Raw genomic sequence first — 18,088 nt, forward strand, 5'->3', positions numbered from 1 at the left:
GGTATAAATTACTTATTTTACATTTTTTTTAATATTGTTTTGATATATATTTATTGCCTTTATTTTAAAATGCGGAAATAATTTCAGCAGTACATTTTTCGCAGTGCTTAATCCTCGGCTTCGGGGGCGTCGAATTGCGTGTCGACCATAAATTTGAAAACTACACGATCGCCAATCCTTATGACAGGTTGAACGCTGCCACGCCCCCGCCCCCAAGTCCTGGTTAGTTGCTTTTTAATGCGGAGGGCGTGGCGCCGAAATGGGCATTCTGACAGCTTTCGAGGAGGCTGTCCATTGGCTTCATTAAAGCCCCCAGTTTCGAAGAGCATCCGCGTCCAGCTTCCTTTTACTTTTGCCTTGAGCTGCTGGCAAATTGCTCCCCAATTGATCTTGCTTACAGGAATCCGTACTTTTGTCTAGCCCCAGAAAGTCCTGTTAATTATCTCGATCCCACGGAACCAGAGGATCGCTCCTTAATGAAGTCGCCCCCATGCAGGTGATCGGGTGAACAGGCATGTTTTCACAATTTACGATCCATTTTATTCAATATTCGAGTCGAGCGGGGTTCGCTGATCGATCGTGGTTCGGAAATTTATGACATGGCATTATAATTGACCGATTTGTCATTATAATTAGCGTGTACACGGCCCAGACACTGCAGATCGGGAACACTAATTTATGCATATTGCCGGATTATTTTTAGAGAGGATGTTTTGGTGGTTCAACACGAAACAATGTTGCATCGAACGGAAGGAATATGTAATGACGCGATTCGCAGTTTATCAAGTTGATATTAAAATATAAATATGCCATAAGTATACAAAATGAAATTATTTTAAAATACATTGTAGGAATGTTGTTACCAGTTTTTTACAACCAAATTAGTTTTTAAAGAGTCCTGATCTTAAGAAGCACTTATTTTAGTAACAGCATATTTTATGTGATTTATACACATCAATAACTTAAGTTATATATTATTAAACAATTACAAAAATTTTAAGCTTAAATGATTTTTGTTTATATGTACGTATTTTACATTACATTGACACACTCATACCTTTCTACATATATCTACATCTATCTACACTCTCATACCGTTTCTACATCCATCTACACGGCATGATTAAACACTCGTAGCAGTTCCTTGAATTATTGTGCCTAAAAGTATGCAATGTTTGGTGAGTGTGATTGTACAGTGAAAATGCAATAGGTGAAACCTAGTCAATGTAAGGCCTAAATTGTACTGAGACATACTAAAAGCGGAGATTTCTTAAAACTGAGTTTATAGCATTAATTAAACGCTTCGAAAACCGTTTTAAAAAGTAGAGGAATCTTCAGGTTCCTGGTAGTAACCTTATAAGTTATCAGAGTATTAAGGAATTCTTTTCAAAATAAGTAGTCCCTCCTTCTTTTTAGATCAATTGAATATGTTATGAATCAACGAAAAATACTTAGGCAGAAACAGGGCAAGCAAAACGCCCCCAAAAAAATGCAACACCGGAAAGGCTGATTAAAATTACCAAAAGTCATGAATCAAGCTGAGAAGTTAATTCAAAAACTCGAAAAAATACGGAAAAAGAGTGGCTCAAACACGGGTCAGATGTGCAAACAATGAAGAATGCAAATCATTGCACATGTCCTGCGAGTCCTGCATCCTGCAATCGATTTGGAGCACAACTAATTGTCCGTCGGCAATTAGCAGGAAAAGTATTCTGCACTCAACACTTTACTAATCTGCAAGTGTCAAGCGGCCGCAAATGATGGCGATGACAAAAGGAGTTGACAGGCAGGACATTCTGGGCAGGACAACAGCACGGCTGCGGGCTTGGGAGGGTTGAAGTGTGCGTTTCGGCTAAAAAATATCCGAGCCAGCCGCACCGGCAGCATCGACCTCGAAATTCCCCTGAATTGCAAGGGTTGCTTGTTGCCACACTCGAGAAAATATGGTCATAAATTCGTTTCATTTTGGTTATGTGATGGTTTTTAATTAAAATACGTCAAATTTTTAAGAAATGTTTAAAGTAATAAAAAACTCTCGATCTTTGTAAGGATATTTATCATCTATTGATTACTTTTCTGAAAACAAAAATGTTCTACCTTATTTCTGATTGTTTAGTTTAATGTCAGGTACACTTTTTCTAAGTGCACTGACTCAGACGCAAATTAAATTGTAGTCGTAGACGACAACAGGTCTCGAATGCGGAGCACACAAAAGATGGAACGTCGTGTACCTTTTCGCATAATGAAATTCAAGTACCGCTCGGTGCTCCTTTAACGTTTGATATCAAAGGACATTCGATCGGGCATGCAACATGCGCTCATTGTCCCGCCGTTGTTGTCAGTTCTCTTAAGCGTTTCTCGTATTTATGCCAAAGATTACATGTTGATCTCGCATATCTTTCATCTTGACGGACTGGGTTCCTTTATTCGAGCTCTGATCCTGGAATCCTGTGCGTGCTTCCCACGTCGCTGACATTCGATACTCGTTGGCAGGCGAAATCAAAATGCCGTCAGTCAGAAGCCCAGTCATGATCTTGCATTAATTTGTATACAAATGGAGAAAATTAAATTAAACTATTCTTTTTGACTGGAATATACCTATTATTCGATTTAACGTAGGGTAAAACTTTCATATGATAATAAAAGGACACACTTTGTTCAACTTTCTCAAAACTTTCACATTAATTCATTGACAAGGAGACACTATCTATCTTTCGTGGAAATCTCTTGACGATGACAACTCACCCGCTTCTCTGGTAGTTCATTGTGGCTCATATCAGCAGCTCCAAGTCCACCTCATAAAGATTCCATCCAATCGATAAGCCCTGCCCAGAATTGCCCCTTTTCAGCTACCTCCAGTTAGCGATTTGATGAGGGTTTCCATTGATTTCCCTGCTCCTGGATAGATAATTTCCCGATTGAAACAAAAGCATATTGCGCATGCTAGATTGATCGCCCACTTGTTCGAAACCCTAAAAAAAAGGCCAAAGAAATTGAAATCCTTTCATTCACATTCCGCTGTTTTTTGGCTACCCCTTTTTCAGTTCAATTCGCAGAATAAAGTTGTTGAAGAATCGCTATTTATTCAAACCCTATTCTCCCTTTTATACCCATATTTTTGGGGAAAATATAAAATTTAAAATTTCCCGCATGACTGGTGAGCCATTTTTTCGGTCTTGTTATAAAATCTTAGCGCATCAGGTGCCATCACGTGCATTGTGCGTAATAATAGCTCCTTAATTCTTCATTCAATTTCAATCAGCCATGGATCCTTGAGTGGAAGCTTACATCTCTCTTCCCACGGATAACAAAAAAACGTTTGTTATTTGATGATGACTAAAAGGCCAAAGGTGGAAGGTTAACGATCTTCCAGTTTCAGAGCAACGAACTCGCATAATTACAATGGAATTTATGAACTAGGGGAGATAGTATTAAAATAGAGTTCAAAAAGGGAACCAATAAATTCATAATAATAATAATTAATAAGTGCCTTAAAAATATATTTGCTGCTATTAACATTTTCCTAAATATTTACATGCAGGAAATATATTTAAGGACAACTTTTACTTCAATTTCTTTGCAGTAACCATTTCCTGTTTATTGAAATAGATATTTTTAAGACCTTAGACATAATCTAATCAAAGAGAGTTACCGCTTCAAATGCCACTATCTGCGCATATCTAGGACTCTTGCCGAATACTTTTAGCCGGAAAAGTGGGACAAGTTCGGTAAGACGTCGAAGATTGCTTATCGTGTGCCGGGAAAGTGAAAACATAAACACATTTTGCCGTAGATTTTTGCAGAAAATGTGTAAAATTTCTCAGCATATCGGAAAACGAAATCGGAAACTTTTGCCAACAGTTCTTCGGGCGTGAGAATTGTAACGCAAAGTACAAAGCCCCAGATCCCGAAATCGAATAATCTGCGTATGACATAATCTTCGGGGCTTATAGATGCAAACGAGACGTGGCCTGGTTTTCGGCTCTGAACGTCTTCCCAAAAACAAAAGGCCAGCAGCGAACAGGACATCCTACTTAACAGCAAAGAGCCGGGTTCAATTGTAAAAAAGGCAAACAAAAAGTCCTTAAGTTATGTTGGCTGGCAAATGTTGAGCGCGAAACAAAGAGGCTCCTCTCTCAGAATCACAAAAGGACCTCAAATTCAGTCTCGAACTGAGGCAATGCCACTTATGCAAGGTCCAACTAGTACACGGAGAAAAAAGCTCAAGTATTAAAAGTGACAAGGAAAAGTAAACTATGACTCTAGCTCTTTTCTAAGTTTCGAATGAGGAACATAAGATTATCATATTTAAGAACTAAACTGCGCCACAATTCCATACAAAATTTCTCCCTGTGCAGGACACAACAATCAAAACTGAATTGGAAATGGAAGCAGCGACTTCATCACTTGTTTCCTCTCGCTCTCCTGTTGCATAAATAATCTCGGGGGCATTCAACAGTTTGAAACCGGAGAAGTTGGCGGAGAGCCTCGCATCGAATATCGGGTAGTAGTCGGCCGAATCTTGGAGGTGTGTCCCATTGTCCTGGCCGCGTTTCCGTGGCAGATTCGAATATGAAACCCATCGGGACTCCACCGCTCTGCGCTCTGAAGATTTGATTTTGCACGTGCAGGTCTGGGAACCTCGGAACCCAGGAGATCTGGTTGTCAAACCCGACAAAAGTTGCTCAACTTTCTGCCTGCATCTCCTCCCGACTTGCGCAATTCTTTCCAAGGATATTCGAGCACTTTAATTTCATGTTTGGGATTGTTCGCATGATTTCTCAAGATCAGATTGCTTATCTGTGTCCCTGCCCCTGATTCAATTTGTCGGCCGTGTAATTATTGCGCTTTTCCTAGGCTGTTTGTCCTCTTTAGGGTCTAATAGTCCACTTCCTGCCCTCGGGGATCTTGGGGTTCCATTTGCACTTCAGTTTGACGTGATTTGCGAGTCGCTTCCTGTGGATCTCGTTCCCGGGAAGGGATATTCGGAGTTATCTCCTCCTCCCCTGTCTGTTTGCACTTTTCTCGTTGGGTTTGACATGCTTTTTGCTTTTATGAACTTTGCCGTCTCGCTCCGGCGGATGTTGTTGGCAAAGGATTCCACTTCCGCACTTTCTGGGTGCATTTGCATATTATGAGCGCCAAAACCTCTGATTGTTGTCTTCTTGGCGCCAAAAGGGGTAATTGATGGTTGTCATCCGAGGATTTGGTTACAGTTTAGGGAAGAGCCCGCCAAAAGTGATCGCTATGCGTTGAATTCAATATCCACGGGTACGTGGTTTTCTGTTTACCTATTTTTGAGAAACTTTGCATCCTTTACTTTTTCTGATCAGTTGTAGCAGACATGTGTAAAACTTAACCGACACTTTCGGTGCACCAGATAGCGAGAGGCCATAAAACGGGAACAAAACGCTCGCCTAATGACATTTTGGGTCTTTCCCATCAAAAGTCTGGCGCGATTCATAATGACCAGAGCGCAGGGTCAGATGCAACACGTACATAGAAATAACCGAGGAATATGGTAGGCCATCCCTTCAAGACTTCTCTGCTCAATGAATTCGGAGCGTCGGTGGCAACTTTTGGGCCATAAAACGGAGCGGCGGGAATTTTCCACCTCGGCATGCAAATGAAGCGAATTTCCCAACTCCTCTCAACCCTTTCCCTTGGTTCGAGGAGCCATTAGCCGTGTGGCGTCTCAGCCTATTCTTTCGTCCCGTCGAGCAATTCATAAAACGCAGCGAAAGTGGCATAAAAATCGAAGCCATCCCAAACAGGAGCTACCTGCATTCTTCGAAGACAAAAAGGTGCTAACTCGTCATTAAGGGAATAATCGCTACCTATTCCCTAACTCCGTAAAAACCCTTTCGCTTTCGCTTTCAGTGCCGAAAGAACTTCGCTAAAAAGTCGTAAAATTTCCGCCGATTTTTATTCATTTTTTGTTTATTGGCGACCTTGAATGGCCGAAGGGTTGGCGGTGGGCTGTTACCTGATTTAGGTATGAGCTATGGACGGCAATATCCCGACCTGCCGCTGACTGCTGTTTCAATTCTTGTGGTGGATTTAGCGCTAATCCCCCGGATTAGCGACTCGCCGGCGTCCCGAGTTCATTAAGTAAGGGAGCTAATAGCTGCTCTCAATGGAGGAAAGGGAAATTACTCAGCCACCGAACTTCCTAAAGTCGTATATTCCTCAGCTTCAACTAGATGAATGATTTTTATTGCCTCAATCAAAGAAAGTTAGGCTGCGAATAATTGAATGATTTTGCTTAAACCTAAACTTAAATTTGTATTTTGTAAGCAAAATAAAATATAACTTTGCAGTTTCAGCTTGATTAAGCCTTTTCGAATTATGAAAACCAGTCAAAACGTGGGAAGATCTGACAGATGCAGCCTCTTCATCTGCATATTCATGAGTTCCCACAATTAAGTGTCTCCCACTCATCGAATGGTCAGCCAATGTCAAAGAATTGATATGTCATCGTCATCTGGTTCAGTAGAGCATCCTCCCCCCGAGGTCTGGCTAATGATCGGAATAGCAGGACACGCAAGCGAATTCCCATGCAGCCCACCTGAGCTGCAGGGTTCCAACCAACCACCCCCTACAAAGCAGCATCATCGCGAGGGGTTGACGAGTCCAATTAGAACGCAGTGCAACCCCCGGCGAGTGTTGATATCATGTCAAGCATTTTATTGATCAAGTTACGCATCCGTAATACGAATCGAAATATAATTGCTCTTTTCAAGTGTCTGTCATATATCAAATGAGTTGCATTTGCATCTCCGCCCTTCTGCCCTCTGCCTTCCAGTTCTGCGAGGACTGTTCCCACGTTCGAGCTCCTGGATCAGGATCATATGGCCTCGGGCGATGGTGCGTAATCGCACCAGACTGACGGGATCTTGCTTAACATTATTAAGTACGCGGCTGAGGCCAGGACCTCTGCACAATGTCCTTCTTTCGAACTCGCTGATCCCGAGTGCGAAGTGAAAAGCTTGATCTAGCAGCATCCCGATCTGCGTGCCTATTTCAGGCCAGTAATCCGTAATCTGCTTAAGCGGCGAGCTTAGTCCAGAAATCGGTGGGTCCTTCGGCAGGACTTGGCTGGTCCGCGAAGATTAGAGGCACTGGCCACTTGAATCCTGAAGGCTGAAGGCTCTCAAAAGGCAACCAATAATCTGGCTTACCAGAGGGAGCTGCTCTCTCTATCCGGCGTGCTCCCGCTTTAAGATAGGTCTTAGTGGAACTATCCTTGTAATCGTTTGATTTTTTAATACACACAATACTGCAAAATATTAGTAGTCAGAAATAATTTTCAACTTATTTTATTTCTGTCAAGCTGAACTCACTGTTTCATCATATAAGGAGTTAGAATGTTACAAGACATAATTAATGTAATTTGAAATATGAATTGGATTGTCAAGGGGTTCAGGGTAGTTTATATTACAGAGTCTTATTTTTAACCATAAGTAGCTATGACCTTAAATTTTTTATACAGTTTTGAATAAGTTCAAGAGTACGTTATTATAATAAATGCTGACGAAAGCAGCATACAACTATATTAGTTGTACACTTTAAATATAAAATAATGCGTCTTACAACTGAATACACAAACAATTATAATTTGAAGTTCTTAGCAAGCCATAGAAACCCAATTTGAGATCTGGTTTTTCAATTTGATATCTATCAAATCTGTAATTTTTCGTTCCCCCAAAACATTCATTCGCTTGCATCATAAGAACCTAATTACTGAATGGAAAACAATCAATAGTGCGCGCTGCTCAACCCCTGCTGGCATCGCCACTCGAAGGACTCGCCGTGGAAAACTAGAGGCGAACCCACAGGTACTTCACACAAATCACAAAGCGGCAATAATGGCAGCGCCATAAAACTCGGCCATGGATGCGGAGGGATATGGATGGGATGGAGGTCCCCGCCGCTGTCTTCATTAACAACTGTCGCACAGGACGAGCAGGACTCTCTCCGCGGAGAGAGGGTAGAATGGGACTCCGGAGAGCAGGTAGCGAGTCCTGCGGAAAAGGCAATAAAACCCAGCAGTTGAGAATGAGCGACGGCTGCTGCGCTCCTTGCTCAATGAATTTTTCGCAATGGCAGCCTGCCGCAGGATCGAAGGATTCTGCGGGCGAGAGCGAGAGAGGGCGAGCGGGAGAGCGTTAGAAGCAACCCTCAGCCGAGGTTTCGACCAATGAACGCGGCCTTCCGCTACCTAAGGGTGATCGCCTGCTCGATGAATGGATTTCGGCCGGGAGGACTATTAAAACGCCGCCGGTCCTCAGAGCAGACAACACAACCCATCGTGATCTCAGCGAGTCCACTTCGGAGTAACCAAGGATATATCGAATATATCACAAACGCCGCAGTCGAAACCACAACCGAAACCCGTACAAAACCAGAGACATTCGTGCTTAGTGCCAAGTGCCAAGTGAAACCAAATTTGTGCAAGCCCCAAAGTTTTCAAAAATCGCCAAGATTACGCCCCACATCGGTATGCAGTCTTCGGAGGGTTCGCCAGATATGATGGATCAGAAGTACAACAGCGTGCGCCTCTCGCCAGCGGCATCAAGTAAGTATATCTAAAAAAAGAAAATAAAATGGAGAGAGTAAAGGAAATGATGTTCCTGACTTGAAAACTTTAAGAAACCCTTTACTTACGAAAACTTTTCCCTTGCTTTTCCAGGCCGCATCTTGTACCACGTGCCCTGCAAGGTCTGCAGAGACCACAGCTCCGGCAAACACTACGGCATCTACGCCTGCGACGGCTGCGCCGGATTCTTCAAGCGGAGCATCCGCCGCTCCCGGCAGTACGTGTGCAAGTCCCAGAAGCAGGGCCTCTGCGTGGTGGACAAGACCCACAGGAACCAGTGCCGCGCCTGCAGGCTGAGGAAGTGCTTCGAGGTGGGCATGAACAAGGACGCAGTGCAGCACGAGCGGGGCCCCAGGAACTCCACCCTGCGGCGCCACATGGCCATGTACAAGGACGCCATGATGGGAGCCGGCGAGATGCCGCAGATTCCCGCCGAGATCCTGATGAACACGGCTGCCCTGACAGGCTTTCCCGGAGTGCCGATGCCCATGCCTGGCCTTCCGCAGCGACCCCATCATCCTGGCCACCTGGCCGGCTTCCAGCCTCCGCCTTCAGCCGCCGCCGTGCTGGATCTGTCCGTTCCGAGGGTGCCGCACCACCCGGTGCACCAGGGCCACCACGGCTTCTTCTCGCCCACCGCCGCCTACATGAACGCCCTGGCCACCCGCGCCCTGCCCCCCACTCCCCCGCTGATGGCCGCCGAGCACATCAAGGAGACCGCCGCGGAGCACCTGTTCAAAAACGTGAACTGGATCAAGAGCGTGCGCGCCTTCACCGAGCTGCCGATGCCCGACCAGCTGCTGCTGCTGGAGGAGTCCTGGAAGGAGTTCTTCATCCTGGCCATGGCCCAGTACCTCATGCCCATGAACTTCGCCCAGCTGCTGTTCGTGTACGAGTCGGAGAACGCCAACCGCGAGATCATGGGCATGGTGACCCGCGAGGTGCACGCCTTCCAGGACGTGCTCAACCAGCTGTGCCACCTGAACATCGACAGCACCGAGTACGAGTGCCTGCGGGCCATCTCGCTCTTCCGCAAGTCCCCGCCGGCGGCCAGCTCCACGGAGGACCTGGCCAACAGCTCCATCCTCACGGGCAGCGGCAGCCCCAACTCCTCGGCCTCGGCGGAGTCGAAGGGCCTGCTGGAGTCCGGAAAGGTGGCGGCCATGCACAACGACGCCCGGAGTGCGCTGCACAACTATATCCAGCGGACGCACCCCTCGCAGCCCCTGCGCTTCCAGACGCTCCTGGGCGTGGTGCACCTGATGCACAAGGTGTCCAGCTTCACCATCGAGGAGCTCTTCTTCCGCAAGACCATCGGCGACATCACCATCGTGCGGCTCATCTCGGACATGTACAGCCAGCGCAAGATCTGAGCAGCCGTAGGATATAGCATCGCCGCACTCGAAGTGCCTTCCAAGTGCTGGGAACTGTGATAATCTCGGAAGAAGCGCCTTGGACAATACTCAATCAGTGACCGCTCGCTCATCTCCAGGAGTCGAGCCCTAAAGAACACGAATACCTTATCCGATCCGAAAGCGATCCTCGCTAGAGTCTTCTAGACCATCCAGATGTGTTTCAACTGCATTCGCACAAGTTTCAACTTTGCCTGTTACATTCGTAGCCTAGTTATAAACGATTTAGTCATAAGTGCATATCACTAGCTTTAAGATTAAAAAAATAAACCTAAAGGTTTTTCAAACGAACATTTACTTGATTTTTTTGGGAGTGGGAAAGTTTTGGGATGATTGGATACAACTTATAAATCGACTCTTTATCAACAAAGAGTCATAATGGGACTTCAAAAAATTATTATAAACATGAACTAGAAAATATAGTTTCGTTAAACGTCGAATTAAAAACAAATTTTAATTATGTTTTTAGTTTTGTTATTTTCTGAGTTTGTCTTTCATCAGCAAGGGATCACACCAAAAAGGATTAAATCGGCTGAAAATGAAAGAGCGTCTTAATTTTTTACTCAGACTACGATTTGTTTGCAATTACCGCTCGCAGCTGAAAGTGTTATTCCAAACATGGAATCACGAGATTACAACTGAATTATCATACTTTTTTATGGCCATTTCGTGAGGCTTTTCGTGTCTTTGGAGTCGTCTGAGGAGACCGCACAGCCCGCCCAGTTAATCAGAAATGAATTATGCAAATACGGGAACAAAGAAACGTTGGATCGCAGAAGGAACCGTGAAAAATTAGCATAGTTTTTCCGCATGAGCAGCCCAAAGTCGGGATTATTTTGGGAACCTCGACGGATTGCAATGGCCGCCCCAGATTTGATATCCTTTCTCTCGCCCCGAATTCGAAAAGTTAAAAAGCAAAATTCACTTTTGTGACTTTGTCGAGCGGCGTTGGATCGGTGGACTGCTGCCAGGGACCGGGGATCGTTCTCCCGGAGGGACAATTGAATCCTTTCACAATAGCCAACCGACGTGCAGCCGGAGCCAAATGAGTTTTCGTTGGCGAAGGCTGAACAAACAGTTGCCAAATTGTTCGAATTGCGTTGGCCAAAGTAAACAGAGATGAGTACATTCCACTGACACACATCCTCCTCGACGAGGATGTGCAAAAACCTACCCTAACCTACCCGAGAGTCCGCAGTCCAGAGCCCAGAGCCCAATTCCCAATTCCAGTCCAACCACGGCACCCAGAACATCCTGCGGGGATTGGCATTGGGATTGGGATTGGGAATTAAGCATGCTTCGTTGGTGCTGCCATTTCGACTTTCGGCAAGGACCTTGTGTGCCGGGTTCCCGGTTCACTCGGATGCTGTTGAACCCGGGGTAACAAATTGTGATATTTCTATTTCCCCGCGCCGCTGAGCCCTTTTAAGTCCTAATGGCCCTTTATTATCTGCCTTTAGACTTTTAATAGACTCAGGCACCAGGCACCAGGACAGGAACACATAGCAGCAGCAGCACCCAGGTTCTTTCACTGGATGTGTGCTGGCCTAATCCTCATCATTCTGTCATCAGTGACGTTTTCTGCACATTGTTGTTTCGCCATTGTTCGCTTCTTCATTTGCAGTTTCTCTTGTGTTTTTTGCACTCTCGGCGAGCAAAGGATTTTCGCTTTTTTCACTTCTTGATTTCTATAATGTCCTCGGACGAGGGACCATCTTTGATTTTGCCTCGAAAGTAACTCTTTAAGTTTGTAAAAAAGAAACCATTTATAACCACACTTTATATAGTTTTATTAATAATTTAGTTTTTAAATTACTTTTTAGATAAATGTAAAAATATTTTATTTTACACATGCATCATAAAATAACAGAAATCTTGATCTTTATAGAAACTCTCCAATAGAGTCAAATTGTAATCTGCTTTCGCAGTATTCCCCTCACAGATTTAACTACTTACGATCCATCTGAAGATCGAAACCGACTTGGACTAGGACTTGGACTATCTCAGGGACTAACTTGTGCCTCAGCTGAACTGCTTTAAATCCGCGAGCTTTACCTGGCGAAAAGAGGTGGGAACTGGCTCATCTGGGCCAAATCTCAAGTGGCCGCAGGAGTCTTAATTCCGGGGAAATTCGGAACAAGTAAGCGGGAAGCTGGGGATTTCGTGTGGCCCGTTTAATTCATAGATTTTCGTTGATTAAGTAATCCCGCGAGGGCTCAATGGAGGCGACGGTGTCCCGATCCCGATTAGCGCAGTTCGCGTAAGCGGCTGTCCCGATTCCGCACCCAAGGGCAGGTGTGGGTTAACCGGTAACAGGTTAAGGGTTTCGCAAGCTTAACCAACACAGGACTTCTCCCGCTCTCGCTTTCGCTCCCTTTCCCTCTCGCTCTCACTCTGATCCTTATCCAGGCGCAATTACCTAGCGAAACAAAAATATGAGTATGCAAATAGATTTTAATGGGCAGGATTACCCTTTTGCTAAATGCCCAAATCCTGGCCGGGCGGTCCGCTCGCCGCAGCTCCTTTGTTTTCAAATGTAATGAGAATGTCTCTAAGCCAAAATATTAAACATCCGTTTGAGCCTGGCCAGCAGATACACCTCGCAAATCCGGCTTCCGATTGTCCTGGTTGTGTGTACCTGAAGTCAGGACGTCTCTCATTCCTTCTGCGGCAAGCAAAAGTCAAAGCGGCAGCCCGGGCGGCGTTGTTTTTGTAAATTGAGTAGCTCGATTTATCGCCAGATCAATTTCCTATATCTGCCGCCCAGATAAGCGGGTATGCAGTCGTTTCTGTGGCTTACGCACTGCCAACTAAGCCTGCTTTTGGGCCTGGTTCTGGTCTGAGCCGTACTTAGTTCCCCTAAGTTCTGCTTAACTTACTTTAGTGGGCAAATGGCAAATATTCGGCGGAAAATTCTACGGAATTCTTTGTATTTGCATACACATCCGTGGCGGCATTGTCTTTGACGCTTAGTCGCATAATTTGTCAGACAAAACGGTCAGAGGGAAAAGGGGCAATGCACAGAGAGAAACTAAAATATTACTTATATTATGTACTTTTTTTTATATTGTTATTCCGGTACACTGAAATATCTGCGACTTTTAAGATTCATCGAATTGAATACATAGAGCAAAGCAGCTGCTTTTTAGGGGGAGAGGATGCCTTAGATCAGCAGAGTGATCAATGCTATCCTAAGCGATTAGGACAAGGACATCACGTTGCAGGATCATCGAGGCGTGGCCTCATCCAAGTACTTTTTGCACTGGTCCCTCCATTGTATCTGCCCCTTTTTTATGCCTCTAAGTACTTGATGCCCGAGTCTAAGTCCCTGGAAATCTGTGCACATCCTTTTGATTGTTGCCATCTGAGAGCGGGACAATAGCCGTGGTTTCTGCGACGAGTGGACCTCCTGGAGGTGAGAAAATATTAAGGGCAAATCCGCTGAGCCGCCGAGCCGCCGAGTCGCCGAACAATGTCCTTAAAAAATCTCGAGAGCAACTTGCGTTTAACCTCAAGAAAGTAGCAATTGCCCGCATTATTTCGATGATCGAGGGGTTCTTTTGTTCCGCGATAGAGTTCACTGGAAACTGCGTTTACATCGTACATGTCGACGGACTAACAAGTGTCATACGATCTGCGACAGTTTTTTTTTTATCGATCGGAGGGCCGCAGTTCAAGGACTTGCAATCAAAAGCTGGACCACCGCGAATGCTGCATCTTGTGTGTTCCTTCTGGGTCTTAAATTAATAGGGGTTCGTTCTCTGAGAAACTTTCGCTGCAGCCGAATTGACGGCGGATCTGTCTAAAGTATTTCGAAGTCGGAAGTGGTGGAAGCTGCATCTGCGGACGGAGTTTCGCCTCCGGGCGGAATCATTGCGCAGCCTGCTAATTGAATTTGTTGCCTTTTCATTTAATGTTTTCTTTGCATAACAAAGCAGACCGCTCGATGGCCTCCGGCTCTTCGAAAACCGATTGCGTAGATAGTTTTCGACGGGGTTGTACCTTTCCTGGAAAAATGGCGGCCAACCAGCATTTAAAGGCGTTGCGTATCATTTAATTAAGCTGTCGCACGAAGCTCTCCCACCTTTGTGTTTCCCGGCTGGAAAAGTTCGAAACTTTTCAACTTCCGGTCAAGAAAGCAGGTGGCGGTCATCAGGTGCATCCCCGGAATGAAGCCATTACTGAGGGGTCACGCGATGTCCCCCGGCTAACGGCTAACGGTCCTGGGAACTTATGAACTCTTCGGGCTCGGAGTCGACCAGCCACGGTGAAAAGTGAAAAGCCGTCGCGTCATCCTAGGCGATGGGAGGCCATATGTCATCATAACGAGGCCCGAGTTCCGATCAACCCTGAGTGGGCCACTGAACTAACTAAAACGGTAAGCATGCACCGGAATAAAAATTAATAGTCCTTAATGCAATCAAAAATTAAAGAGAAAACATATAAATGAGTATCCAAATATGTTTACTTAGTTTGAGATAAAAGTAAAACGAATTTTTCAAAAAACCTGACATAAATTTGAGTTATATTTAGGGAACATTGGGCTTTTCTTATAATTTACCTTCTGTCTCGGGTTTTGTAAAAAATCGTTACATTTTTCACCACTTTTCGCTGTTATTGCTCTCAAGAGCACCGCTCGAACCTTCGAGGTTCGATTCGCAGTGTAACCGAGGGTCCAACAACCCTGCCCTCGCATTCCGCAACAGTTCGACGAGAGCTCGGCAAATATTGAAACAGCTCGCAGGAAGGACCTGGGGGAAGGGACGGGGAGAAGGACTTGCCACTTGAGAAATGTAACAAATCGACTTTGACAAAGCTCGGCATCAGCCTCAAAAACTCGACCTCAGCCTCAAAAACTCGACCTCGATCTGGGAAAACGCGAATTCAGCAAACAGAAACTGTCGCTTTCGGTTCTCGATTCGGTTTTGAGTTGTCGGTGGTTCTGGGCCCTTGGAAAGTTGTGAAGTGGCCACTTAACACTCGAAATCGGGAACGAGCTTGCTACACGTCACTCACACCAGCGCCTCATTAGAGTTCGCTCCCAGGATGCGAGGATGTTTGTGCAGGATGCGTGGAGCGCCTAAAACAAAAGGGGTAGTTAACCATTCCGAATCGCCAGCAAACTGCAACAAGGAGCAAGTTCCAGTTCGAAGCTGAATCGGGATATTGGCAAACCAATTTTCGAGGGCTTTTGTTTCGCTGAACGACGCGAGTAAGCCACAAAGGATCAACAATGCTCGAGAATTATTTGTAGGACCAGCAAAGCCACTCGAGTTGGCCGTGGAGTGTTGGACCCGTCGATTGTAAATTAATTTTCTACCAAGCCAACTACTTTGTCGTGTAAAATTTATTCGAAAAAACAATGAAGAGGCGGTGTGGGGAAATTAAGCTTATGATACTCTTTTTTTTTTAGGAAATACAGGGTAACAAAATTATAATTGTAAGGCAAAACTTGAAAGAGGTATGGTTATAGGCTTAAAGTACAGGATAAGGAAGTATAAAAAATCTATACAAAAAATCAGAAAGTAATGAAATATTTTGTCAACTTATGTGCAAATTAATGAAACCCTCAGAAAGGGCATTAATATTTGGGCGACAATGATCGAGTGGCAGCCCAAATATTGTTTTTTTGTCCACATTTTTATCGCCAGCTGTCGACGGCAACAGCAACAGAATCAACTTCAATTTCGCCTCAATCTACTGATTTTTCGCTTTTTATCGAAGCCATTTTGTCAAATAAAGGGGATTTAGCCACTAATCCGAAAATGGGACAAGTCCGGGCCACAAAAAATAGAGGCAGAGGGCGACGCGCTGTATCTGCGGCTGCCTAACGAGCCTGCCGCCCAATTGGTGTCGATCAAAAAACAGAAAGAACCCAAATGAGGCACAAAGCAGGGCGCGTGATTTCTGACATCGCAATTGACAACCGAGCGGAACAACAGCTGCTGAGCGAGGGAGATGCCGCAACGCTTTCGATTTGCTGCAGGATTAGCGAGGAGGAGCGGCCGATGGCACATCCACGTTTAAGCGCTTACATGGGAACTAATTTCTGAAGGGCCCTCGAACACTTCCAGCAATATTTGCATCATCTGCGGCGAGCGGCTGGCGACGGTGACAACCCGCTGCGGGGATTAGCACAAACGCAAACATGGCGACAGTCAAACCAGCCGAGTCCAAAAAAGTATCTGACGGATACGCGAGCTGTGACTGACTCGTCGTGGCTTGTCAGCTTCATATAGTTACATTGGTTTGAGAAGGCCTAAAAATGATAAAAAGAATTTATAAAGGAACAGAGTACTTACTAAAACCTACTAGTTTATCTGAAAGAGATATTAAGGTTAGGTTAAAATAACCTTAAGGTTTTGTTAATAGAAACGACACCACAGGTGGCTTACAAGGAGGTATCTTATATTTTGGGTGTATTTTTCCATCTTCGTCCCACTGTGCGCTGGGTGTTTCTGGGCTGCGCGTGCTGCCTTCTCTGAGCGGCTTAAAAAACGCCGGCCGGACTCTGTTTACCGTGCGGATCACACTTGAGGGCCTTCTCCGCTGATAAAACGGTTAAGTCCGCGTTCTCGAAAGCGCCGGTCCATGACATATTTTCGAGGGGAAACCAGCTCGCGGGGGCTGGCAATTATAATGTGAGAATGTCACGTGAACAGCGGCAATATCCCGATGTCCTACACCAGAGGGTACGGCATATCCTTCATTCCTGTAAATACATAATAAAAGAAGGGTGTCCGATCATTCGGCAGAGCTGGAACCACTTTCTGTGCGCTGGCCTGTTCAATTTTAATGAGACAAGGAGCGAGGATGAGCAATGAACTGTTGGCCAAACTGCAACTGTTTCAACTGGTTGTGTCATAAGACTAGTTTTTCGAGGGGTGGTTCGGCCAACCCCGCCCCATCTGAACCCAAACTCATTTGCACCCCGCGATTTGTTCGCCGGCTATGTAAATTGTCACATTATTGTCATAATTCTCAGCCCTGGGAAATGGAAAAGCCATCAGCAGGAAAACGCCTATGACATAATTTGTGCTTTGTTGTGGTTAATTGTCCTGCTCACATCCACGAGGCGTGAGCGTATGTGTGAGATTAGTCTTGAAAGGACAATAATGAACTAGAGTGGTGCAAAACATTATGGCTACCATGGATTAATATTCATAAAAATTGAGATAGGTTCAAATTAAGTCATAGAGCTTCCTTCCGACATTCGCAAGATACAGATTTCATTTCGACAAGTTTAGAAAACATCTTAATCCAGTTAAACGCACATAAAATGGGATATTTTCTTAGCAAAAACATGGTAGTTTTTAAAGAAAATAAACACAGGCTTATTTGTACTTCAAGTACCGCCTAAAAAATTCGACGAAGAGCACCTTTCATTACACTTCGCCCCTATCGATGTTGAGCATCTTGAGTAACCGTCCGAGCCAATTAACTCGACGCCAATGATCTGTGAAATCGCGCAACGCAGAAGCCGCCGCCCGAAATCCAGATCCCGATGCAGATCCACAGGATCCAGGAGAGCTCCGATCATCTGGGCGGATTCCTCGCTTTGGTCTCTGACCGAGACCCGGAATAATTGAAACCAATTAGCTTGGAAAAACCTTTTAATTGTGTGTTCAATGCCGGGCTTAAGTAAATATTTTCATAGGCGCAGGACAATGCGAGGATGTGAGAACATGGCAATGACCAAAATAATCCCGCTCTGCAGAAGGATATTGTAATGCATTTTACCAGCGAAAGCGGTGAAAGGAAATTGCCAAATAATTGCCAGGAAAAAAGCAAGACAAAGGATCCGGCGAAGAAAAGGAATGGAATCAAGACAAAAAATCAACCGCAGGCATTGTCCGCGGAAGAAAGAAACTGAAATCCTGGTACTCTCTTTCTTTTTGCCAACTGTCGATGGCTGTCAAAACTCGTGGGTTGCTGGATACATTGTTGCAAAATATTGCACAGGCACAGGAAATATTACGGGGGCTCTATTCTCGTTGATTTATTTACTTTTTGATTTTCAGCGTCTTGGACAGCAGTTAATTGGCCCGTTGTTGTGTCAGTCAGGCTAAGGATCAGC

General features: G+C 45.1%; 1 protein-coding gene across 1 annotated transcript; it reads left to right on the plus strand.

Moving 5' to 3' along the window:
• The first annotated feature begins 7,963 nt into the window (after nucleotides 1-7,963).
• On the plus strand, nucleotides 7,964-10,270 carry LOC108086794 (protein tailless). The gene is made up of 2 exons (XM_017183833.2): nucleotides 7,964-8,578; nucleotides 8,693-10,270. The coding sequence occupies exons 1-2, from the start codon at nucleotides 8,503-8,505 to the stop codon at nucleotides 9,970-9,972; spliced, it is 1,356 nt and encodes a 451-aa protein (XP_017039322.1). The 5' UTR covers nucleotides 7,964-8,502; the 3' UTR covers nucleotides 9,973-10,270.
• The last annotated feature ends 7,818 nt before the right edge of the window (nucleotides 10,271-18,088 follow it).

This window comes from Drosophila ficusphila, unplaced genomic scaffold, assembly GCF_018152265.1.
Source record: "Drosophila ficusphila isolate 14025-0441.05 unplaced genomic scaffold, ASM1815226v1 contig_791, whole genome shotgun sequence".
NCBI classification, from domain to species: domain Eukaryota; kingdom Metazoa; phylum Arthropoda; class Insecta; order Diptera; family Drosophilidae; genus Drosophila; species Drosophila ficusphila.